General features: G+C 39.7%; 1 protein-coding gene across 7 annotated transcripts in view; it reads left to right on the plus strand.

Moving 5' to 3' along the window:
• The window catches only part of LOC137369166 (casein kinase I), a 258,600-nt gene that overhangs the window by 148,952 nt on the left and 83,892 nt on the right, over positions 1 to 25,756 (plus strand). For all 7 annotated transcript variants that reach the window (XM_068029924.1, XM_068029925.1, XM_068029923.1 and 4 more), the window contains 2 exons: positions 8,883 to 9,031; positions 14,854 to 15,088. In XM_068029924.1, the coding sequence (XP_067886025.1) occupies positions 8,883 to 9,031; positions 14,854 to 15,088 (384 nt within the window). The remainder of the gene's footprint in view (positions 1 to 8,882; positions 9,032 to 14,853; positions 15,089 to 25,756) is intronic.

Here is a 25,756-nt window from a genome sequence, read left to right on the forward strand (position 1 = left end):
CTTCACCTTCATCTTTTACTCCACTTTCAAAGCTCAATTTAGAGGACTTTCCTGGTGATGCTAATTGCCTGTCTAAAGTAAGGAATTCTTGAAAATGTTGTAATCCAGGGTTATTAAATGACATTCCTCTGAATATCACCAGATGTCTGATTTGTCCTGGTAACAAATGACTAAACTGCATTCACCATTGTCATTTTACATACGAAAATAGGAATTAGGAGCAGGAGGTAGGCCACTCGGCCCCTCGAGCCTGCTGCACCATTCAACAAGATCATGGCTGATCTGATTGTAACATCAACTCCACATTCCTGCCTACCCCCAAAACCTTTCTTTCCCTTGCTTATCAAGAATTTATCTACCTTTGCCATAAAAATATTCAAAGACTGCTCCCACTGCCTTTTGAGGAAGAGAATTCCAAAGACTCACGATCCTCAGAGAAAAAGTTTCTCCTCATCTTTGTCTTAAATGGGCGACCCCTTATTTTTTAAACAGTGCCCCCTAGTTCTAGATTCTCCCACAAGAGGAAACATCCTTTCCACATCCACCCTGTCAAGACCCCTCAGAATCTTATATGTTTCAATCAAGTCACCTCTTACACTTCTAAACTCCAGCAGATACAAGCCTAGCCTGTCCAACCTTTCCTCATAAGACAGCCCACCTATTCCAGGTGTTAGTCTAGTAAACCTTCTCTGAACTGCTTCCAATGCATTTACAGCCTTCCTTAAATAAGGAGACCAGTACTGTACACAGTTCTCCAGATGTGGTCTTGCCAATGCCCTGTGTAACTGGCTCATAACCTCCCTACTTTTGTTTTCAGTTCCCCTTGCATTAAACATAGAAACCTAGAAAATAGGAGCAGGAGTAGGCCATTCGGCCCTTTGAGCCTGCTCCGCCATTCATTATGATCATGGCTGATTATCCAACTCGGTAGCCTGTTCCTGCGTTCGCCCCATACTCTTTGATCCCTTTAGACTCAAGAGCTATATCTAACTCCTTCTTGAAATCATACAATGTTTTGGCCTCAACTGCTTTCTGTGGTAGCAAATTCCACAGGCTCAACATTCTCTGGGTGAAGAAATTTCTCCTCATCTCAGTCCTGAAAGGTTTACCCCGTATCCTTAGACTATGACCCCTGGTTCTGGACTCCCCCACCATCGGGAACATCCTTCCTGCATCTACCCTGTCAAGTCCTGTTAGAATTTTATAGGTTTCGATGAGATTCATTATGATCATGGCTGATCATCCAACTCGGTAACCTGTTCCCGATTTCGCCACATACCCTTTGATCCCTTTAGACCCAAGAGCTATATCTAACTCCTACTTGAATAACATTCTTTTATCTTTCCTAATTACTTGCTGAACCTGCATACTAACCTTTTACGATTCATGCACTAGGACACACAGATTGTGACCTGAAAGTGTTAGCTTGGGCCAGTGACAGCACGCTGACCACTTGAGTCCAAAGTTGAGTTGAAGACCCCCTGCAGGGACTTGTGCACTTAACCAATGCAGATTCTTCAATACAGTATTGAGAGTGTGCTGCATTCTTGGAGGCACTACATGCTTTGGTTGAGCTGTTGAGCTAAGGGTCCATCCGCATGTTCAGATTCATGTAAAAGGTCCAATGGCACTAGAAGAAGAGCAGGGGATTTCTGGCCAACATTTATTCCTCAACCTGCACCATCAAAACAGATTAGGTATTTTACCTTTCTTGCTGCTGGTAGACATTGTTGTGTGAAATTTGCTAACAAAACAACAGTGATTACACTTCAAACGTAATTTATCATCTGTGAAGCTTTTTTACGAACCATGGATATAAAACGCATCATGTATAAATGTATGTCCTTTCTTAATCATGCTGCTGATGGGAGTGCCCACTTTCACTCTGATTTACCAACAATTGTTTTAATGTCAGTATTGCATCTTGCTGCTCTGATAAGTTTGCATTATTTACAAAAATGCAGTGAGTGGCTGCCTGTTTGGAGCAACCTATGGTTTGAAGTGCTGTATTGTTGCCAATTTTAAGGTGCTGTGGTGCTGTTTACCTGTGATACTATATCCTGCTAAATATGAAACAGCTGGCTCTAAGTAATCAAGAATATGATTGGAAGAATACATGGATGCTCGAAGCCATTCCAACAAGAAATTAACATTAACAAAATGCAAGTAAAGGTGTTAAAGGGTGTGTGGTTGCAAATATGTTTCTAATTCATGAGCAGAGGGGAGAAGAACATGTTTGTGGGTTGAGGGTTTTCTGTTTAGCTGACTTCCTGTCTTCAAATTCATTGAGTTAGCTGTATCTTTAGCCGGTTGTGTTACTGTATTTGTGTTCTGTATTATCTTAGCGAGTATTTATTTCTCAGTGTGGTTGCTGTGCAACAGTTTCTTTGCTGCTGTCATCCCAGTTTGATAACTAGAAATGGGTGCTTTGTTGTCATAGTCAGATTCTTGAGAAATGACTGCAGTGGAGTGGCTGTGCAAAGTGCTGGGAAGGTGAAGTGCGGGAGTCTTCCTGGATACAAACAGTCACAGTCTCCACTGATTTTCTGATCACTGTTATTGAACCTTCCAAAGGCCATTAAATGAATAACCTGTGTGGAAAGGATCTTCATCCCCATCTCTCACAGTCACTATCTCAAGCTTCTCCCTTACACGCTTTGTAGGGTATGTTTTTAATTTGCAGAGCACTGCATTCTTTAAATGGCAGTTGATAGAGCAAACGCACAATGGGACATATATTCATTTTTCTCATGAAGGATGGATTCTTGTATATCTTTATGTTGCACATTCATTGAGTTTTTTTTTCTTTATAAGTTTGTAATGGGGAATTCTCCTGGGTAGTCATAAAAATGCACTGTTGTGTGTGGTAATGAGCTACAGAGACCAGGGCGATCCCAAATTCAGTCTCTGGTCTGTTCTTCGTTTATCTGAGCTGCAATGCAAATGGCTGCAGCCATGATTTTTACCCCTGAGGACTCTCCAGTTGGCCTATTGCAGTATCCATTTGTGTGGATGTTGGGTGAGGACAAAACTATTGAAGCTTGCAGGATCTCATTGTCCAACTTAAACATGAGCAGCAGGCTGCTTCAGTGAGGTAATGGAGGGTTGCTGGCACATTTGGAAGTGTATCCTGGAACTAGTCAATGCTTTCTGGAGAGAGGTGGGTTGCAGTGATTGAAACACCATGTGCTGTTATTCTGTTGGAACTACCATAAGGTTAAAGCAGTTGTACTGTGATGTGTTGACCGGTATGTGGCTTATTCACCAAGCTAGCTGGTGTACATAATGTGGAGAAGAGAAAATGGAATAAATTTTCAACGCTTAGTGAGCTGCAGATGAATTTCTTTGTCACTGTTTTGTTTTTGTAAGTTGATGATGCACATACTCATTTGTAGACAGTCTCTTAGTATTCTGAGGCATAAAATATCAGTTTTTATAGTTAGTGTCCTAGCTTTTGATTGGCTGAATGCTTGAAAACTGGTTTCAAAGTTCATCCAACCAAAACTCTTTCTCGACTTCAAAAAGTTGCTTTGACCTTCTTCATTTAACTTTCGAAACTCTTGAAGGTTATGACTGGAACAGCAATACAAGAAGTGCTAGTCATCAAGACTGACCTTTTTCCTTTATGCCATGCATGCAGAAGCTGCTGCTATCAATGTTGTTTCAATGCAGAAACTTTGCACAGAGCATCAATGTGGTTGAGTAGAAGTGAAAAGCAAGTGAATGTGTGAAATCTGAATTATACAACAGAAAAAAATACTGAAAGGGTAAGATATAATAGTACAGGGAGAGCACTAACAGAAGCATTCGACAGATCAGGCCTGAAATGTTTCTTTTTGAGATGCTGATTAATCAGCTGTGCATTTTAGATTTGTGTATTCTTGAAGCTCAGGGGGGAATCTTAACCTAAACAAGAAGGACGGGTTTGAGTCAGGTTGGGGGTGGGGGTTTAAAGTCTGAAAAATCTGTTTCCTGACCACCACCTGCTTCCAACCCACCCACTTCCGGCTTTAACTGAGACTGAAAGAGCGACCAATCCGCTCCAAAGAAGCGGCTTGGAACTTTAAATATGGGTTCTCAACTTTAACGGCTGTTGGCCGAGTTTCATGAGCGTTGGGAAACCCGATTAGCTTCATGTAGGTGAGGGCATCAGATTCAGGAGGGGAGTGCCTTTATATTTATCTCCTGGATCTAGGTGGCTGCCTGAGGAGCTTCCGCAATCAGGAATCGCACATTCACCTTCTTCCCCCAACACCCACCACAACCTGAGGCTTGCCATTCCACCATGAGACCTTCGATTTCTTCCACCCTCCTTGCTTCCCTCTACTCCAGCCTCCAATCCTACCGCCCCCCCACAGGACCCCAGAAATGGCAGACCACTCAATCGACCGCCCCTTCCCACTTGATTGGCCACCCCAATCCACTTCCTTAGTTGGTCTTGTGGCCTTCGCTGACTGGCTGCCCACCCAACTGGAATCCAGCATGTCAGTCAGGCTGGCTTCTGGGTAAGAAACTGAATGCCGATGTCGCATACCTGTTGGAACTCCTCAGTATGCACAGCAATTCCAATTTTACAGGTTTCAGACGACTTTCTGACCCATCCGCTTCTGGCTAGTCAGATAAGTAAAAGTTCAGCCCTAAAATTACTGAGAATCTGACCCAATACTTTGTTTTTGTAAAACTAAGGAGTACGATAACGTTTTTCATTCAAGCCTCTGAATCAAGCACATAGAATGATAGAGCACAAAAGGACGCCATTCAACCCATCACGCCTGTGCTGGCTCCTTTAAAAAGAGCTATACAATTAGTACCATTCTGTGCTCTTTCTCCAAATCCCTGCACATTTTTCTCAAATATGTAGTCAATTCCCTTTTGAAAGTGATTATTGAATCTACTTCCACCACCCTTTCAAGCAGTGTGTTCCACTCGCTGTGCAAGTTTTTTTTTTTCTCCCCCTCATGTCATTTCTGGTTTGTTTGAGAATTACTTTGAACCTGTGTCATCTAGTTACTGACCCTTCTGCCACTGGAAACAGTAGAAATAAACTATCAAAACCATTCATGATTTTGAGCACCTTTATCAAATCTCTGCTTAACCTCTGCTCTAAACAGAACAATTCCCGTTTCTCTCGTCTCTCTGTATACATTGCTGGTACCATTCTAGTAAATATCCTGCGCATCCTCTCCAAGGCCTTAACATTCTTTCTAAAGTATTCTGCGCAGAATTTACCACAATACTTCATCTTGGGCCTGACCAGTGTTTTAGCATAACTTCCTAGCATTTTGTACTCTGCCCTCATTTATAAAGTCAATGCTTTTGAGCAGCCTCCTCAACTTGTCCTGCCACCTTCCAAGACTTTGTGTGCGAGCACCTATAGGTTTCTTTGTTCTTGCACCCCCTTTAAAATTGTATAATTTTACACTTACATTTTCGTTGTGTTGGTGTGGATTGATGACTTAAATCTACACTTGAGGATCTGCTTCCACATCATTTTAAAAATGATGGAGCCTCAACTTGAACAGCTTAAAGATTAAGTGCATAATGCCTGATTATTAAATTTGCTTACCTCAAAAATTACAAACCATTTGTATTCAGGGAACAAAATGTTGCAAGAATTGCTGCAAATATGCAACAGGTTCATCAACATCAGGTGAGAGAAAGGCCAGTTAATATTTCAGGAACAGACCTTTCCTCAAAGTCCTTTATTTCTTTAATTTTTTTTGCTTACATTTCAGATTTTAAATTTTACAGTTTTCTCTTAGCTTTGTTTAAAACCAAGTGTTTCGACTTGTTTGTGAGAAGTGACAACCAAGAAAAACGATGTCCGTGTAGTGCAGTAGCAGGGATGTGACCATATTAGTCAATAAATCTGAAGTATACCAGCAACCAGTCGAAAAGCTTGCATCGGGCTTTGTGCCCGCATTTAAAGTAGCTGAAAAATGTCCCCATGTGAATTGCATTTCTCTTTTAAAATAATTTTATATGCCTAAAAGCCACTCAGTAGTAGGGTTGATTTAGAAATTGACCAATGGCTTTACAGCTGAAATGTGTAGCTGTGCTTGGTCCACTGTTCTGAATCAAGTTCCATTTCTCAGTATCTTGGACATGCAGTGGTTAATCTATATCATGACTTGTGGAATCTGTGATTTATCATTTTCTATTAAAAATGTTGAGGCAGTCCTAATTTAATAACAGGAAAAGTGAGTTAACAGAATTAATGAGACCAAAAATATAGGTTGTCAGGAAAATATCGCCACTAAAGGAACAGTCCAGTCACGATTAATTATTAACGATCACTAGATGAACAATTCTATCCTGTTTAGCACAATAGCAGTGTTCTTTCTCTTCACCACCACCCCCCCCCCCCCACCCCCCACCCCCAGTCCAAGAACATTAAGCACTGCTTCTTTCTGCAGTAGGCTCTTCTCTGAAATATGGCTGCATGTTGCCTTCAGGAGCCCTCCCAATTCCCACTATCTGACTCAGTTGTCATGGCGCTGTGCTTTATGGGTGCAGGATTTGAATTTATGCTGCAGATATCTACTCCGATTCACCGGTGCCAGCATTCACTTAAGTAGTTTGTTTTTTATGTCAGTTGAACAGTACTGCCCATTCTCTGCTAATGGGATAGTAGGCCCAGGAGTGTCACGGTAAACTCCTACCCTCTCTTTTCCCCCCCCCCCCCCCCCACCCAGCCCCCCAAATCTGTGGACCAGATTGCTGTGTTTCGCACATGCATACTCCTTCAATTTCTTTAAACGCAGGACAAGTAAACTCCGTCAGCAAGACTACATTTGTTTGGATTTATAAACTGCTTTATCCCACAAAACATTGTGATGAGAGCTGCATGGTACTATCAGTATAACTTCTGTTCATCTATTACATAGGGAACTTGCAAAAGCTAGCCCACTTTGCTGGGCCCTTTATTTAGCGTAAAAGCATAATTTTTCCCTGACGAGCAGAGGTTCTTTTCTTGCAATAAAATAAAAGCAAAATATTGCGGATGCTGGAAATCTGAAATAAAAACCAAGTGCTGGCAATACTCAGCAGGTCTGGCAGCGTCTGTGGAGAGAAAGACAAGAATTGACGTTTCGAGTCCGATATGACACTATCCGACCCGAAACGTCAACTCAGTTTCTCCACAGATGGTGCCAGACCTGCTGAATATTTTCAGCGCTTTGATATTTCTTCTCTTTCAGTTTGCTAGTGATTCACTGACTCCCTCCCTCTGAATTTGTCAGCACTGAGGTTTTGGGTATCTTCCTGAATGGCTAAATATTGCTAACCAATTCATACCACCTCTGATCTACCTGTGGATGGTCAACCCGACATCGGACTGTCCAAAATACACACACACTCAAATCGCTCTTCAAGTATCATTCATTTAAGAATGGTCAATTCCGTACTGTGACACCAACTCTCGATGCTTGTTCTCTATAACCTGATTGTGCACAAATGGCTGATGGGGACTGACTGATGGTTACCACCATCACAAGGTAATGGCCCAAAATTTCCTGTAACCAGTCAGCAAATGCTTATAGTTAGAGATGCCTTTGCATATTTATTCTTCATGACATTTTGCATCTCATGTTGCTGGAAGTGTGAGATCGAAACAGCATAGCACCCTCTGCAGAGTGTCTGGGACTTGTGTGAACAGGGCTAGTAATTGTGTATCTCCTTAACCAGATTGTAGAATTGTGAAATGATTGATATGTAGTGTAAGTTAGAATAGGGAGTTCAATGTCAATCAGGTTGCAAAAGAGAAATACAGATAGGGAAAGAAAGATTGGATTGAGAGAAAGAAAAAAGACACTATTTAAGAGAAAAATCTCCCAACAATAATTGAAATACATTCATTGTAGATCCTTTGAAAATAGAATTGTTGTTAATGCCCTTGTTGTCATGTGTCAGTATTCTGCAAGCCTTTATTGTAGTATCTATAATTGTTTTTGATGCATGCCTTTTCAGATTTGCTGGTAAGGTTCAGTGCAAAAGACTCAGAATCGATTTTTATTCTGATGAACAATGATTGTTGTCACGCACACTGCTAGAGACTCGCCAACCTCACCACCTACATGCTGTAGATTGTGTCATGATAATTGAGAGGCCAATATGGTGCACATTTGTTCTCCCCTTCAAGAAATTCATCAAACACATTTTATTATTTAAGGGTAATATTTCATAGGACTGAAGTAATATAAATATAAATCCATTTGAGTAACTTCCTCAGATTAATGTATTGATGCATTTTAGTGTTCGTCAAGGTTAAGTCAGCCAATGTGATGGTGCTTTCACTTTTTTTGCATGTGTTGAGTACTTCACTATGGGGTATACTTTGGATCAGATACAGAGCGAAGGTCCCCCTTTGCTTAGTTTAATCTCACAAGGAAGGTATCTTTGTGAAACATGCATTTTCTGCAGTTGACTTTCTTGTTGCTTCTGTAAATAAACTGGTTGGATTATGTTGAATTTCAGACTGCTTTGTGAATTTCTGCTTCAAGTGAAGTGGGCCGAGTTGTCATGCCAATTTCATGTAGGACTCTTTGAGCTGATAGCGAGAGGGGCTTTCATGGTATCATTCTAGGCTGGTTTTCAACCCAGGTCCAAAAGATCAAAAACTAACCCATTGTGGCATTCAGTTGCCCAGTAATTTCTTTTAATAATACTATGCTCCCTTTGGCAAAATTGTACTCTGAGCCATGCAACACGCATCATTATATCAAAATTAAGAATTGTGGTATTAAAAAGATCAGAACTTTTCATGACTGTTGAAAGGTCGTGCTTTTATAATTTTGGCTTGTAACCTAAATTGCAATGACAATGCAAACCTAATATTAAAAAATGATGTAATGCTAATCTCTTTTTTTTGCCTTTATTTACAGATGGAATTCCTCAGGTTTACTACTTTGGCCCATGTGGAAAATACAATGCTATGGTGCTTGAATTACTGGGACCTAGTTTGGAAGATTTATTTGACCTTTGTGACAGAACCTTTACCCTTAAGACTGTGCTTATGATAGCTATACAGCTAGTAAGTACTCCAATTCTCACTTTTCATTGAAAAAGACCATATTACTCTCCGTTATCAGTAGACTTGCAGTATTTTTTTTTTAGTTACAATTTTGTTTCTAAATTTCCTGTTTTATGGTATGTTAAAGTGAAGACTAACTCACAGGTATCACTTCTGGTGATTCTCTGCCATTGCGGCTTAATTTGCTTTTTTACATCAGTAGCATTTACTATCATCATGTTCTGCAGTAAAATTGCATTCTTCCTGACTTCAAACTTGGCTTTTGATATGAATGAAGAGATTCGCATGAGACAGGCCTAACACCTGATGACAATACCCTGCTGGAATGAACCATATGAAGCTGGTAATTTGATATTACCTGGAATATTAGTGGTATCTGGGCATCCCTCTGAATAAACAGATATTGATTTCAAAACCAGCCATCCTACTACAAACAATTAGATGTCTACAGAGTCTGCAAAGTAAATTATTTATAGGAGATAACTGAAACAAAATGCCCATTGAATAGTGAAACTTTACCAGACCTTTTGTATAGGCTACATAGGTGTTCTCTGTAAAAGTGATCTTTTACTAGCTTATACCTAATTCAAATTTATATGTTCAGTAGTTTAGAGAATAGCATCAATTTGATCTGTAAGTTGGATTTTCTGATAATGTTGTACATAAAAAAGCTCGGCTGTGCAGGCATCAATTAAGCAAGTTCTAAATTTCTGTTCCTCCAACTTCATTTTTTTTTGTGTGTGTGGGGAGTGGGACAGTCAAAAAGAGGTCTAAGAATGTCTTTAGGTGTTTGCATGCATGAAATTGTAGATGAGCAACTTGAAGAATGAGACTTTTTTTTTAAGTTGTGAAACCAAAATGTAAAGGTGAATACTTGGTTGAAAAGAGTGGGGAAAAAAACTAGGTTAATTGGCAATTGGTGATTAGATGCTTTAAAAGCCTGGAGCTTGTTGGGAGAAAGAGGAAGTGGTGGAGGCAGGAACAGTAGCAACATTTAAGAGGCATCTGGACAGGTACTTGAATGAGCAAGGCATAGAGGGATATGGAATTAATGCAGGCAGGTGGGATTAGTATAGCTAGGCATTATGGTCGGCATGGACGCAGTGGGCCGAAGGGCCTGTTTCTATGCTGTACGACTCTGACTGTATAACTGTAAAACATAATTTTACTGCACAGAAGAAGCCCATTTGGCTCATTCTATTTCCTCAAGGAATCCAAAGCAAATCTCAATTTCCTGCTCCCTCCCATGTGAATCTTTCTCTGCTTCAAATATTGATCTGCTTTTCCCTTAAAGGATGTTGTAGTCTTTGCCTCAGTCCCTCCTTATGGCAAAGCGTCTTGTACTCCAACAGCTCTCTGTGTAAAGATATGTATTTTAATTCTCCCTCTCTGTGATGATTTTACATTGATGACCCCTCATCACTGTCTCACCAACCAAAGGAAATGCACTGAATAGGGAAAAGCTATGCAAACATTTCATAATTTAATAAGAATCAGTTAAATCTCAACTTCACTTTCTCTGCTTCAGTGGAATTAAGCCCAGTATCTCCAGACTCTCTTCATAATTGTACTTTCTCACCCCAGCATCATCCTAGTGAATCTATCCTGCATACGCTCAATGGCTTTAATGTCCTTTCTGTGGCCTTACAAATGGTTTGTGCAAATGTATGAGAATGTCATGCTGCTTATACTTCATGCCCCTGTTTATAAATTCCCAAGTGTATTGTTGGCCTTTGTTTTGGCTTTATCTGCTTTCAAATTTCAAACAACTGAGCCCATGGATCCCTCTGTCATTCTATACCTTTCAATATTTTTCCATTAAGTGTATACCAATTTTTTGTTTTCTTCACAAAACACTGCATCACATCAAATTGCATCTATGGCCTCCTGGGATATTGTACAGTTCTCCTTACTATGCAGTAAGCCTATTCTTTTGTAGTTTTTATGCACACGTGCACGCACACACTCCTGCATTTCTACTAATACTATATGCCTGATTTTTTTGAAGCAAACCTTATTGAACTTAAAAAAGCATTTATATACACTATATCTACATTTCCTTTTGTCTATCCAATCAGACTGTCCTTCAGTCCTGTCTCAAATTATATTTCCAAGGAGAATTGAAAAATTGTGGGCGTAATGTCTTCTATTCCCTCTTTTGCTTTCTTCAACATACAGCACCATCAGGAACAGGTGACTTCTCCCCTTTAAGTTCTGCTATTTTTAACACAATCAATTTCTTATCGATAACACAAATAATTGTTTCACATTCTTATTTCCACCATCACTTGTATAAAATTAAGTACAATATTTAATATCTCTGTCATATCTTTATTGCTCAAAACTAGTTTTCCCCCTTATCCCTGAGTGGCTCCCTTTACATCTCCCCACCACACTTTCTTTATTCCTCAATTTTCTTCAATATTGTTAATCCTAACTTTATCATCTGCCTCCCTTCTAAATGTCTCTTTAGATTTAATCACTGTCCTTTAATTAGCTTTATTTTCAGCTATAGGAATGTATGGTGCCTCCATCTCATTTTTCCAGTTTTCCAATTTTTGCCATCCTGTTTTCTAACTTACTTCCCAGTTACTCTGTGTTTGATACCTTGAATATTGCCATGTACCTAGCTCTTCGTCCATCTTAGGTTCCTTATTTTTGTTATCTTTTTTTCTATTTTCACACTGTAACTATGTCGTAGTTACTTTCCAATTATTTTCCTATCCGTTATTTATCTCACTTAATTTCCCAGAGGTAAATTAAGCAAGGAAGGAAAGACCAAGCAAAGATGGGAGTTGCTGGAGTACCAAGGGGAGGAATTTATTCTTCAGTAAAACATTTTTTTCTTTGCACACACACGCAAAAATGCACGCACACGCACACACACAAACGCAATCTTCACTCCAACACCATACCTGCCATGTCTACGTCCTAGCTGACCACTCACTGTCCCACTGTTCCTCTTTGGAGCTTTCCTCTGAGTGATTGCTCGATGTGGTTGCTAAGCCATCACTGATATGTTGAACAGCGAATGTTTGCAAGCACTACACAAATACATAGTGCTTTAACAAACTTTTTTTAGACTCCAACATTAGAGACTTCGATGTTTTGAAACTGAACTTAATTGTCTGTGTGGGTGGCACATATACATGGTCAGTGGAATAGTAAAATAGCACTTTTTCAACTTATTGTGAGCAATATACTTGGTATTTACTTTAAGAAACTGGAGTTAACACTTCACTTTTTAAATATTATGATCCTATGCAGATTCTGCAAAGCTCATATTTGAAGTAAATGTTCTTGAACTCGTCGTGATTAAACAGCACTGACAAGAAGGGGAAATGTACTGTTAAAATGAGTCATTTTTCTAAAGTGCCAGAGTGGGAGCTATAAAGTGAAGTATGTTCCATTGAAGTGTACATGCTGCACATACATACTTGAGTTTCTATTCAGTAGAGAAATATTTTTGGTAAGGATTAAGTAGTTAAACACCTATGTGAAACTTTGTTTTATAGCTCCCAAACCTGTATTAAAAATACTGTAACCTCATTGATGTTTTTTGTTCCTTCTCAGTATTCAACTGTAATTAGGTCCGGAACTTTTTATCATATTCTGTTTAAATTAGTTTATCAGAAATTGCCCAGGAATTGTCAGCCTGGATGATGTGCTCAAATCTCAGGAGTGGAGCTTGAACTCCCAACTTTCCAACTCAAAGGCAAGAGTGCCACAACTGAGCCACAAGATATGAGTGCATTGCTCTGGCATTTGATGATTTTAAATGGTTGTTATGTGTATCTGTACTTATTAGAGCTCAAAATTTAACTCCTTTGTTAAAAGTTACATTGTTCAAACCTTTATCCAATCCATTTTTGTGACGAGAACAAAATAGAAACTGAATCTAGAACTGAGAAAATCCAGCATAAATATTTGTTTCAGGATTTTACCATATTTTCACATTTAATGCACTTTTCTTCATCGTGTATACCTTTATGTATTTTGAATGATTTCTGAATACTATTTTTTGGAGTTCATTAGCAGAGAAATTGCTTAATACTGACAGTAAAAGTATAATTTGAGAGGTTTGGCTCATGCAGCATTCATACTTGAAAATTAAGCTTTTTGAAAGAGCAGAACAAGAAAACAGTGGAGCAGCATAGTAACTGAAAAGAGGAAAGCTATGTCAACGTTTTGGTGACAATCTTTCATTGGAATACCTTCAAAGTTTTTGACAATATAGCTAAAAGTTCTTTGAGTTGCTTCTCATTTTTACAAGTGTGCTTTTGACAGACCTGTTTTGTATTAAAGAGCATTGCAAAACAGAAACGCAACATGGATAATCCATGGTGCCAATGCGCAGTATAATCAGTAGATATTTTAAACTTTCGTTTCTCTCATCTCTATGGCATTGTTCAGTGAAATTAAAAAAAAATCTAAATTTAGTCTTCCATATTGTCTGGGCTGTTACTTTGCCCAGGTAAGTTGCTGGACCAGCTAGGGAGTTCACTTATTTTTCCATGTTGTATTATTTAGGGAATCTGGGCTCTGGACAGCCTATGAATGTGCTACTAACACTCCCTATATTGCTGCAAATGAAAACTTGGCAGGCCACAGATCAGGAACAACATATTTACATTATGTTGTGTCTTTTAAAGTATTGGACTGAGTTTGACTCTTTTATAATATTGGGAGTTCAAAATCTATGACCCTTCTGGTGCCCTTTGTCAGTTTTGGCACAATGTGAGCCTCTCACTTGGGTCCAGATTTCAACCCACGCTCCAGCGACTTGAACCATAATTCAGGCTTCAATGCTGAGGGAATGCTGCATCTTTCAGGTAAGGCATTCTCCCAGTCTCCAAGCTAATATTTATCCTTCAACCAACATCACTAAAATTAAGTATCCAGTCACGTTATCTCATTGTTAGTTTATACTGCTGCATTTCCCTGCATTGCAAACAATTACTACACTTCGAAACATACTTCATTGGCTGTAAAGCAATTTGGGATGTCCCAGGGCCATGTAAAGTGCTATGTAAACATAACTCTCTGACTTTTAAGTCCTTTCCTTTCACAACCAAGCTCTGATGGGTGTGCAGCAGAAGGGCCATAAATGAGGCTGGGACTTAAATATGCTGGGACCTGCACTTGACCTTGAGTTTCTGTTTGGACTTCTATGGGTGAAGCAAAAGCTTGTTAGATCACTGTTGGCGTGTGCCTATTGTACCAGGTTGTCAAATTATGTTTGTGGACTCCACTTTGGGCTTTTGACCTGGATTGTGGGCTGGACCCATTGGGGATAAAAATGAAGGTTCCTTTCTCTTTTTTTAAAAAACAAGTCTGGAATATTAATATTAATTTCACCGGCCTCCACCTCCTCGGATTGCAAAAGTTGGTTCCCTTGATGCACTCTAATCCTAACCCATTTAAATTGAGCGTCCTCGCTCTGGCCCCAAGGTCTTGATGGGATCTGTACCGGAAGTCCTAAGCAGGCACAAACAACTGGTTATACTGAGATGTACTCCCCGCAAATATTTAGTCCCTAGATATTGACAGTGACACTACTACTTATTACCTACAATGTATTGATTCAGTACCAACAAACCTGTTCCATTAAATGTACCAGGCCATTTGTGATGCTACGAGCACTTGTAGGCGTATTTGGAACCATTGTTGGATGAGTCGCAAGTGTTTTGGCATCAGCGTATTTCTTTTCCTCCACAGGAGAATGTGTTTTTGTCACTGTTGCTTATACTTGAGCTTTATTCATGATCTATGGCAAATTTTAAAACTTTTTTCCTCCTTTCTTTACTTCTTGCTTCAAAAAGATTTCCCGAATGGAGTACGTTCACTCAAAGAACTTAATATACAGAGATGTAAAGCCAGAGAACTACTTGGTGGGACGACCGGGAAGCAAAAATCAGAATGTAATTCACATCATAGATTTTGGCCTTGCTAAAGAATACATAGACCCAGAGACAAAAAAGCACATCCCTTACAGAGAACATAAGAGCCTTACTGGAACGGCCAGATATATGAGCATAAATACACATTTAGGAAAAGGTAAGTAACTATTTGGCTTCAATTGCAACAGTTATTTATGGCTTAATAATGGATGTATTGTTTTTAAAAAAAAGTTATACAGGATTTAACTAGAGTTGTGTGCGGTAGATTTAAAATGTGTAAGTTAAGAAATTATTACTTGTCTTGCATACTTTATACTTTTAGTCAAAAGTAGAAAACAACACAAGAAAATTCAGTCATAATTTAGACCATTTTCACCCAAATGGTCGTAGAGAATAGAAGTCATCTAGATTTTTTTCCACATTTGTGTCTTCTGGTGTCATCAGTCGAGTAAATTACAACTTCACTGACCCATCCCAACCATCTGAAATATAAAAATATATGTCTGGTGTGGTAAAGAACTTCCTGGAATCTGCTGTAAATTATCTTTGGTAATATAGAAACAAAGGGATTTCAAGTGTCAAGTTGAAATAACATTGAAATGCTGGCACAGCCTCAGTAACAGTAGCTAAATTAAAATTGTAATGTCTAATCTTAAATGCAAGTATTTGTGTGTTTTAGATACCATGTTGTAAACTCGGCAACAATCTGATCTGCATGTTCAGATGAGAATTCCAGTTTGATCTTATGGTTTATGATGTGAGGGTCAGGTATCTTGTACAACTCGTTGCCACTATTTAAGGGTATTTAATGAGTTGCCCCCCCTCTCAGTAGTTTTACTGTTCTTCTTGCAAGTAGACCTGTCAAGCCCTATGAACCAGAAGCTGAAACCTGGCAGAAAACTTTTGCAGTCCTAGACTGTTGGTGCCCACTGCGCACTATTTGTCTTCTTGTCACTCCAGAAGCACGCTTTAACAATGCACCACACTCCAGCTGGATATGGTGTCTGAATTAATCAACTAACTAACCTCTGGCTAGATTTGCACTCTAGAGCTTGGCTAGCCTGGAATGATCATTGCTAAGACTTGAAAATCTACCCTGTAGCTTATAAGTTTAGAGATAAACTTGAGATTTAACCAAACTTCAGCAAATACTTAACAAATGCAAATTAATCATAAAATAGTATGATTGAAATTTGCACCTATGTGATTGCCAAAAATTTTGTTTTGTACTTCTGGGTTGGTTAATAAATCTGTGTAAGTGTATTTCTGGCAATTTTAATTTGGTCTTCAGAAAAGACAGAACTTGTATTTATGTAGTGTTTTTCATGATCTCTGGATGTCCCAAAGTGCTTCATAGCCAATAAAGTACTTCTGAACTGTAATCATGATTGTAGCTAAATATGGCAGCCAGTATGCGCATAGCAAGGCCTTACAAACAGCAATGAGGTAAATAACCAGATAATCTGTTTTAATTTTGGTTGAGGGATAAATGTTGGCCAGAACAATAGGGAGACTCCCCTGCTGTTCACATAGTACCATGAGATCTCAGCTGAGATGACAACTGTTTAAGATCTCATCCAAAAGACACCACCTTTGACAGTGTCACGCCCCTTACCTGACTGTCTTTTGGTCTACAGAGAAATCTGTGGTTAGCATAGTTTGAATAGTCTGGACAGATATCTACTTGTCTTGGGATTTTTTTTTGAGTAATGTGATGTTGTGATTTTGAATCTGAGAGATCTGAAAATTATGTTGATACATTTAAAGGAAATTGTTATAGATATTTGAAGGAGTGGGTGTTTGACAAGAATTTGCTTTTTGGAACCAGCCAGATGGATTGCTGTCTTATCTGGTCTTGTATTAAGTTTTGGAGTTCCGAAGAAGGGTCACCGACCCGAAACGTTAACTCTGCTTCTCTTTCCACAGATGCTGAAAGACCTGCTGAGTGGTTCCAGCATTTCTTGTTTTTATTTCAGATTTTCAGCATCTGCAGTATTTTGCTTTTATCTTGTATTAAGTTTGTTTGTTTAGAGCAGTTTTTAACCTATGTTCCCCAAGATCATAACATCTATCTAAGCTTCTAAAAGTATGTTATTTCTGTTGTATGAATTAATATTTAAAAAATTGTTTCCTTCAATGTTAAAACAATTTTTTTCTTCAGCTTATGTAAGGGAGTCCCTGGGAATATGTCACTGTTTGCAGAGGCGCCACACATAGAAAAGCTGGAAAATTACTGATCTAGAATTCAGATTTTACATCTTAAAATGGGTTTTCACAGTTTGATGAAAGCAACAAGTCTGACTTGCATCACAACAACGTTCATAGATAAAAATATAAATGGGTTCCTGCTCTTTCTTTTGTATTGTTTAATATTATGGCCATAATTTTACACCACCCCAGCGAGCCGGATCGTGGCAGGGGTTTTGGGTGGGGGGGTGGTGGCGTGAAATTGAGCGGGAGGCTCTGGGACACCCCGGCCCACTCCCACCTCCGCCCCATTTTATGTGGAAGGGTGAGGGGGGGTGCCAGAAACGGGCCGCCCGCCCCAGGTCAGTCAAGGCCCTTAAGTGACCACAAGTGGGTGGAAGTCCTGCCTCTGAACAACTAAAGCCCAGGGACCCGTAAAATGCAGGTCGGATCCCCAGGCTGGGCAGATGCGGGTTCGCCACTGACTTTTACATTGGCGGCCAGCTGCCGTCCACCCAGCGTAAAATCCAGCCCTATGTTTTAAAATTTGGTGCAGTACTGTTCTCCTTTGTGTTAGAGAGTTTCCTTATGTTTCCGATATTGATGAATGTTTGAGTGAAGAATGAATTCAGTTGGGCCTGAGAAGAAATGTAATTAATTCTCTTGTAAAATTGTCTCACTAGCAACTGAAAAAGGTGGCAATTTAAATTGAAAATAAATTTTATAATTGTGAACCTACTGTTTTCTGTTGGATCTGGAATAATTAGTTGGCATTCACAATAGTTTTAGCATTGCTAAGAGATTTTTGCTTCGTACTAACACTGCAGTTGTAAATGTGTTTGCACTAGCTTTCTCCTCCGCTACTCCCCATAAAATTTGACTGGGAGCAAGGAAAATCATGTATTTCTCAAATTCAGAACGGCCTATCATTGTCCACAAAGCTCACAAAATATTTGCATTTGAACTGAACATGTTGGCCCCTCCCTTTAGACATCTGGAATAGATCTAGCACCTGGGTCATCAGTGATCCAAATAAGCTGGGTCATCTTCTATGAGTGGAAGTGGCTTTTAACCCATAGGTACTGGGATGGAAAGCAAGAACTGCAGCTAATTGTGCAGTAATGGAGAAAGGAATTTGCAAGTGTTTAGACAGGAGAAGAGGAGCTTGGAGCTGCACTGAGTGCAGGAGAGTGTGTGAAAATAGAGGGGAAAGAATGCCAGTACAGTGCCAGCATGAAATTGGAAGGAAATAGAGTATCACAATGAATCATGATGGAAGAGAAAAGTGTGACACGAATGGGGCAGGGAGAGGAGTGAGAGCAAGGTGCCAGCATGAACTGGGGAGCAGAGAATGCTACTTTGATCTTAGGATGAGGGACAGCGATGGAAAAGTGCCAAAGAATCAAAAAGATGTGAAAAGATAAAGAAACTGGTAAATTATACTGCAACAACTTGTATTTGCATAGCACCTTTAACATAATAAAGCGTCCTAAGGCATTTCACAGGAGCATTACAAAACAAAATATGACCCCAAGCCGCAAAAGGCGATATTAGGGTAGGTGACCAAAAACTTGGTCAAAGATGGGTTTTAAGGAGGGCCTTAAAGGAAGAAAGCGAGGCAGAGAGGTGTAAGGAGGGTATTCTAGAGTTTAGGGCCTAGGCAACTGAAGGCATGGCCAGCAATGGTGGAGCGATTTAAAATCTGGGATGCTGAAGAGGCCAGAATTAGAGGATATCTTGGAGGGTTGTGGAGCTGGAGGAGATTACAGAGATAGGGAGGTGCGAGACCATGGAGGGATTTGAAAACAAGGATGAGAATTTTAAAATCAAGACGTTGCTTGACTAGGAGCAGTGTATGTCAGCGTGCACAGGGGTGATAGGTGAACAGGACTTGGTGCGAGTTAAGACATGGGCAACAGAGTTTTGGATGTCCTCAAGTTTAGAGAGTCATAGAGTCATGGAGAGATACAGCACCGAAACAGGCCCTTCGGCCCACTGAGTCTGTGCCGACCATCAACCAACCACCCATTTATACTAATCCTACATTAATCTCTTTTTCCCTCTCCCATCCCCACTTTTTCCTCAAATTCTCCTACCACCTCCCTACACTAGGGGCAATTTTTACAATGGCCAATTTACCTATTAACCCGCAAGTCTTTGGCATGTGGGAGAAAACCGGAGCACCCGGCGGAAACCCACGCGGTCACTGGGAGAACATGCAAACTCCGCACAGGCAGTACCCAGAACCGAACCCAGGTCGCTGGAGCTGTGAGGCTGCGGTGCTAACCATTGCGCCACTGTGCCGCCCTAGAGTAGAATGTGGGAGACCAGCCAGGAGTGCATTGGAATAGTCAAGTCTAGAGGTAATGAAGGCATGGATGAGGTGAGACAGGGGTGAAGTTGGACAATGTTATGGAGGTGGAAATAGGCAGTCTTGGTGCTCGTATGAGGTCGGAGCTCATCTTGGGGCCAAATGTGACATCAAGTTTTAAACAGACTGGCTTAATCACAGACTGTTGTCAGGGAGAGGAATCGAGTTGGTAGCTAGGGAACAGAGTTTGGACCGGGGACCACAAAAAAAATAGCTTCAAACTTCCCAATATTTAATTGCAGAAAATTTCTGCTCATCCAGTACTGGATGTCAAATAAGCAGTCTGATAGTGAAAGAATCGAGAGAAGTGGTATAGCTGGGTATTATCAGCGTACACTTGAAAACTAATGCTTTTCCGTCGGATAATGTTGCTGAGGGGCAGCATGTAGTTGAGAAGTAAGAAGGGGCCAAGGATAGAAGTTCTGTGGTGATGACATTTTACAAGTGACAAGTGAGCTCCATGTGTACAATTGAATAGCTCATGACAAGAAAAGCTTTAATGTCCTTCATATGTATTATATTTAAATACCTATATATGTGTTTCACGCTTAATGATGCAGTTTGGGAATACTGTAGAGAACAAGTTGGTTTTCACTTCAGTATTTATTTTTTCTTGAATCCTTGGCAGTTGGGCTGTAAATATTGCAGTTGTTTTGACCTTGGTTTTCTTTATAGTAGAACTATATTAATACTGGAATATTTTGAGGGGAGGCTTAAAATGGTGAATGGCGGAGCTAGCCATGAAATCAATATATTAAAAAGAAAACTCATTTGTTACATAGCAGGAGGTATTCTTTCTAAGTTGTCCTTTGTCTGTTATCCTATAGTAGCTGTATCTCACAGCCGGCTTCAAATGGTTCCTTTCAGAAAAATAACAGTAAAATTCAGTATTTTGAAAATAAATGGATAGCTTCAACAGTGCATAAAAATAATTGTTAATTGAATAATGGCCCTTTTTTTCTGAATACTAAATGAAGACCATTTATAGAGCATACTTGGGCTTTCTTAGTCATTTCAGGTGCTCAGGGTTATCATAGCTCTTGGGTAGTGGTACTAAGTATGTATAGTAAGTGCATGCTGGTACTTTACATCAGTCTGGAGAATAATATCATTTATATAGCTTTTTCAGAATGCTATTTATGGATGCATGTGGTCTGTATTTTAATTGTCTTGTATTTTTTCCTTGTTTGGCTCATTGCAGTGGCTATTGGGTTTTTGTTGCAGTGGTCTTTACAGTTCTTCAATTCTATTGAGTATGAGTGAAAAGTAACTATGCTTTAGAGAAATAAACTTGAAGTGTCATACTGTTGGAGGCATAAGTGATGCTGAAAGTGAGGATAATTTGAATTTAGAACTTACTTTGACGACAAGAGGTTTTGTTTATAGTTAGATTGTCGACCGTGTGCCTGCAAATAAAAATATATATGGCAGGAACAATTAACTAAATTTTGTACAGATTATAAATTTGAATTTGTTCTTAAATACTGCCAAGTCGTGAAATATCAAACTTAATAGGAAATGTAATTTGAAAAAAAATCTCTTGAAATTTAAACTCAACAGTAGTATGTGCAATACTGGACATCATCTGTTGAAAGGGGAGAAGTTAAGGTCAAAATGTAACTTCATTTTAGAATGTTCTTCGTTCTGATATACAGTATCACAATATTTGTTACACACAAGATATGTTGTCTTAGATGTAAGAAGACTCTGTTTATTTTGGCTGTTGGACGGATCCAGAAATGAATGCTGCCTTCACTTTTATCCCCTTGGCTTCTGCACAAATCTGTTGACTTCAACAGAATTTGATCTCCACTTGTGTTTTACCCAGCACCTCGATCCTAAACTTGTATAAATGGTACAGGATCTTAGTGCAGTCCAACACATACATCCTGTTATCATGAGCCAGAAAACCAGGGGGATTTGGAGTGGACTTTAAACTATGGGTGAGTTTTGAATAGCAGTAAAGAAGAAAAAAACAATTTTGCTAACTCAGAGCGAGCCTATGTCACTTAAAAAAAAATTGAAATGTTTTGCAGCAATTTGACTGCATCGTATACACAAAACAGTGATTAGTACAAAATATCGTTCCCATGCGTTGAATTTTTGTAATGAAATAGTTCGAGGTCAACAAGCAAGTCTGCTGCAGGAACCACAGTAATGAAAAGGCATTTTTGTATTTTTAATATGTATTCTATTGTCTCCCTCTCCCCCACAAGTTCAGTCAGTGAGTGTATGGATGACCTGCTCCCAGGTCTCTGCTCATACTGCTGTATGACCTGAAGCTGGGATCTACACAAGTGAGCTGGGGTAACTCAGACTTCTAATATTTTTTCTTCTTTCGCTCCACATAGAAGGGAAGATATTATAGGGCTGTCAAGGTTGTTATTAATAATATTTGACTTTGAATTTCTATTGCAGTTGTTTAATGGGAAATGACCCTGAATGCAGCATTATATTATTTAGCTCTATACTTGAAGACTACCAACTGCCTGAGTTATTTCATGTCCATTTCACTTCAGTTACTTTATCTGTTGTCATTTACTGGGTGCAGAATGCATTATTGACATCCTTTAACAGTGTACTGAACCCTGAACAATAGACAACTAGAAAAATAAGTTGAAAATAATGTAATTTACAGATTAGCTTCATTATTTTTTGACCAAAGCTTAGATTGATGCAACTTAAGAAAATTGATATTCAAAATAGTAGCTTGTAGAAGGATAGCTTGCAGGCAAATATTGAACCGATTCTGAGTTAAAAGAGCTGTTTTAATGCTACCAGTATACAAGAGGTACACTAAACATGTTATTGGGCATATTTGGGTGCCTCTGGATTTATGCAAAAGTCCTTAATATTTTCAAAAGTTGAAATAATTAGTTTTTTGAAAAAAAATGAGGGCCCCTTTGGAGTAAACTGATGTGATCATTTGTACAAGCTGATATTTGATAATGACGTTATTGTTAATGCATTAACTATTCAGTAACCAAACTGGTGTTCCTCTGGCATCTCTACTGTCTCTGGGGCGCGCACACTTGACCACTCCATTCTGACTCTGCACTAAACAGAGCTGGATAACACAAAGATAAGTTAGCTCTTGGGATGTGAGTGTCACTATCCATTCCTAATTGACCTTGAGCAGGTGGTGGTGAGCTGCCTACAGCTGAGTGGCTTCCTAAGCCATTTCAGAGGGCAGTTAAGAGTCAGCCACATTTCTATGGGTCTGGAGTCACATGTAGGCCAGAACTGATGAGGACAGCATCCTCCCCTGAAGGACACTAGTGAACCAGATGGGTTTTAACAGCAATCCGGTAGTTTGAAGATCACTATTCAAGACTAGCATTCTATTACAGATTTATTAATTGAATTTAAATTCCTCCTGCTGCCGTGGTGGGATTTGAACTCGTGTCTTCAGAGCATTAGTTCAGGCCTCAGGATTACTAGTCTAGTAACCTTACCACTATGCTACCATCCCCCTGGTTAAGTTAAGAGAATTCTGCAAACTTGAGTGTGTCAGCAACATTTGCTGTTCCAGCCTGAACTCCAGGGAGAAGCAAAGAGTGAGAACGGCGGCCACACCATTACCCAGTTCTGGCCTTAGACCCACATTGCACCAGTAGTTGCTCAATCCAGACCCCTTGATAATTTCAGGCCAGTTGTGAGGATATTTTATTTTTAAAATGTGGAAACCTGACATTTTAATTGAGAGTGGAATGAGGCAGATGGTAAGTGTTACGACCAGTTGAGAAAGGTGTCTAGGGGTCCCCCTCTGCCTTCGCCTGGTCTTATTGTAACAGGGCCTTGTTTTTAAACACAATGTTTTAACTCCTCATTGGTGAATCCTTGTTCATCGCTTTCCAATTATAAGGTAAAGAAATGAGCACAAACAGGCTTTCTTGGGTTTAAAGAAGAAAAGTAAAATTTATTAAAACTTAACCTTAAACTCTAATTCAGTTAATACCTACGGATACACAACGCGCCCACACTAGCATGCATACGCGATACACTCATGCAGAAAGGGACAGAAAAAAGCAGAAGAAAAAAATGAAGTGGAAAGGTTTGAGGCAATATCTGAAGAGTTGTTACGGTTCTTCGATTTCACTGTAGAGTCATTTTTTGTAAGTAATTCTTGCTTTTCGTTGGGGCCCAGTATTCTTCTTAAACCTTGTTCACTGTAGGAGACTTTTCTCTATTGGCGTTCATTTGTCTTCAATGGATTCTGAAGCTGGTGAGAAAGAGATGGGAGCAGACAGGAGAGGCTCTTTTCAATCCAGGAGCCAAGAGTTTTTTGTCTGCAAACAGTTTCTTCAATTTAAAACTCTCAGTTCAAATCTCTGCAACAGCCAGTTAGTCATGTGACTAAACTGGTCTGACCACGTCTGTTCTGTGTTTTGGGAGCAGGGACTGGTCCTTTGTTCCAATTAGTGTCTGCTACTGTGCAATAAATGTCCTTTCGGCCAGGCCTGGTAATTACTTGTCTCAGTCCTTCTCTTATTCCCAGCAACAATTTGAAGTTTAATGTCCATGTGGTGAAATTAATGTGCCTCATTCTTGGCAGGTGGGGGTCTGCATGAAATAAGACACATGGAATTATGCAGCCAACTAATGCTGAACACACCCATTGGGGCAGTTTTTGCCTAACTGCTGGGGCAGTAATCTGGCATAGTAGATTGCAAGCCGTTTGTAGAACCTGTCTGATTTTCATTCCATTAATTTCAATGAAAAGAATGAAGGGAGAGAGGGATGGAAAGGGTGGAGAGGAGGCATGGGGATGGTTGCAGAGATATTAGGAGAGATGGGAGGAAATGGGAGAATGATGTAAAGAGCAAGCAGCTCAGAAGAGCGTTTGGGGAGGAGACACTGTGGGAACGGTGGGGAGAGGGGAGCGGGGAATCGAAAGCAATGGATGTACAACATCAGGTTTTTAATTTTTGGTGAATAATTATTGCCATTTGTTCTGTCTACCTTTGCGAAAACCACTCTTACTGGAGCTCATCGCCATCTTCCACCTGAGCGTTTTGCTGTTGCTGTCTTTACTCATTCTTACTGCATTGCATAAAAACAGTAGCTGTTAATTGGTATCCAAATGCCTTCACCTTCCTTCCTACCTCCTGCTGGCCTTGCGCTCCTCTGCTTCCTTACCTACTGCCTTTTGTGGCCCTAACTGTTTCCCTACAAATTCATTTGCCCAAATCTCTCTCAGTGCTGCATGATCACCCAGTTGCTAACAAACTGTGACCTCATCTGCACAAAGTCCCAGTGCCCCATTCCTCTTGAAGCTCCTTGTGTCCTAGGGATGTGATTTCAAAATTCTTGTCTGAGATTTCAACCTGCAATCCTTGTGGCCTGAATGTGCCTTCCACTCCTCTTAGACCAGGCATCACCTTTGCTCCACCAAGGTGCCACTTGTTTGGCTACTGCGCCTGTCTGACAATCCCTATCCAGTTCCTCGCACCTTGCCAGCTCCCTTGCTGCTTCCAAAACATACCTTAAAACCCTTCTCTTTGATTTATACCTTTTGGTTCCCCACTTTTACCATCTCCAGTTTTTTCTTTTCGCTTCTGGCATCCACTGTTAAATGCTTTGTGACTTTTGCCTATATCTAAATAGTGGTATAAAAATGCAAGCTGTTATTGCAGGTATAATTTCTGTCAAGCTTGCATGAGGGTTGCTGCTTGTCATGAGACCTATATGGTAGGAACTGGAGGTATGAGCACCTCTCTGAAACAATATAAAGACAGGGAGTGGTACAGTTATAATATCCTTTTCTAAACTATCATCATTTATTTTGATAATCTAAATCTTTCTTTCTCCTAATTGGAACTGATCTCTAATCAGTAAAATAAAAGTAAAATACTGTGGATGATGGAAATCTGAAATAAAAACAAAGTGCTGGAAATACTCAGCAGGTCTGACAGCATTTGTGGAGAGAGAACAGAGTTAATGTTTCAGGTATGTAGTCCTTCATTAGAACGCTTGTGATGACAAGTCACAGACCTGAATAGTTAACTCTGTTTCTCTTGTGATGACTGAGGCAAGAGAGGTGCACTATTTATTCGAGTTCCACTTCTCCACAGGTCACAACATACATTTAAATTTCCACACTTACCGATACGGTCACTCATATAATCCATTTTTCCCAGAATAAAACGCACTAATCAAGTTTCTTTAATAAACAACAAAATTATCAGTTTATTAGAAAACAAGACTTAACCAGTAATGAAGTCATGTACAAACACACAGATTGAAATATTTAAAGTTCCCTTTTTA

Source organism: Heterodontus francisci, chromosome 4 (assembly GCF_036365525.1).
Source record: "Heterodontus francisci isolate sHetFra1 chromosome 4, sHetFra1.hap1, whole genome shotgun sequence".
Classification (NCBI taxonomy): Eukaryota; Metazoa; Chordata; class Chondrichthyes; order Heterodontiformes; family Heterodontidae; genus Heterodontus; species Heterodontus francisci.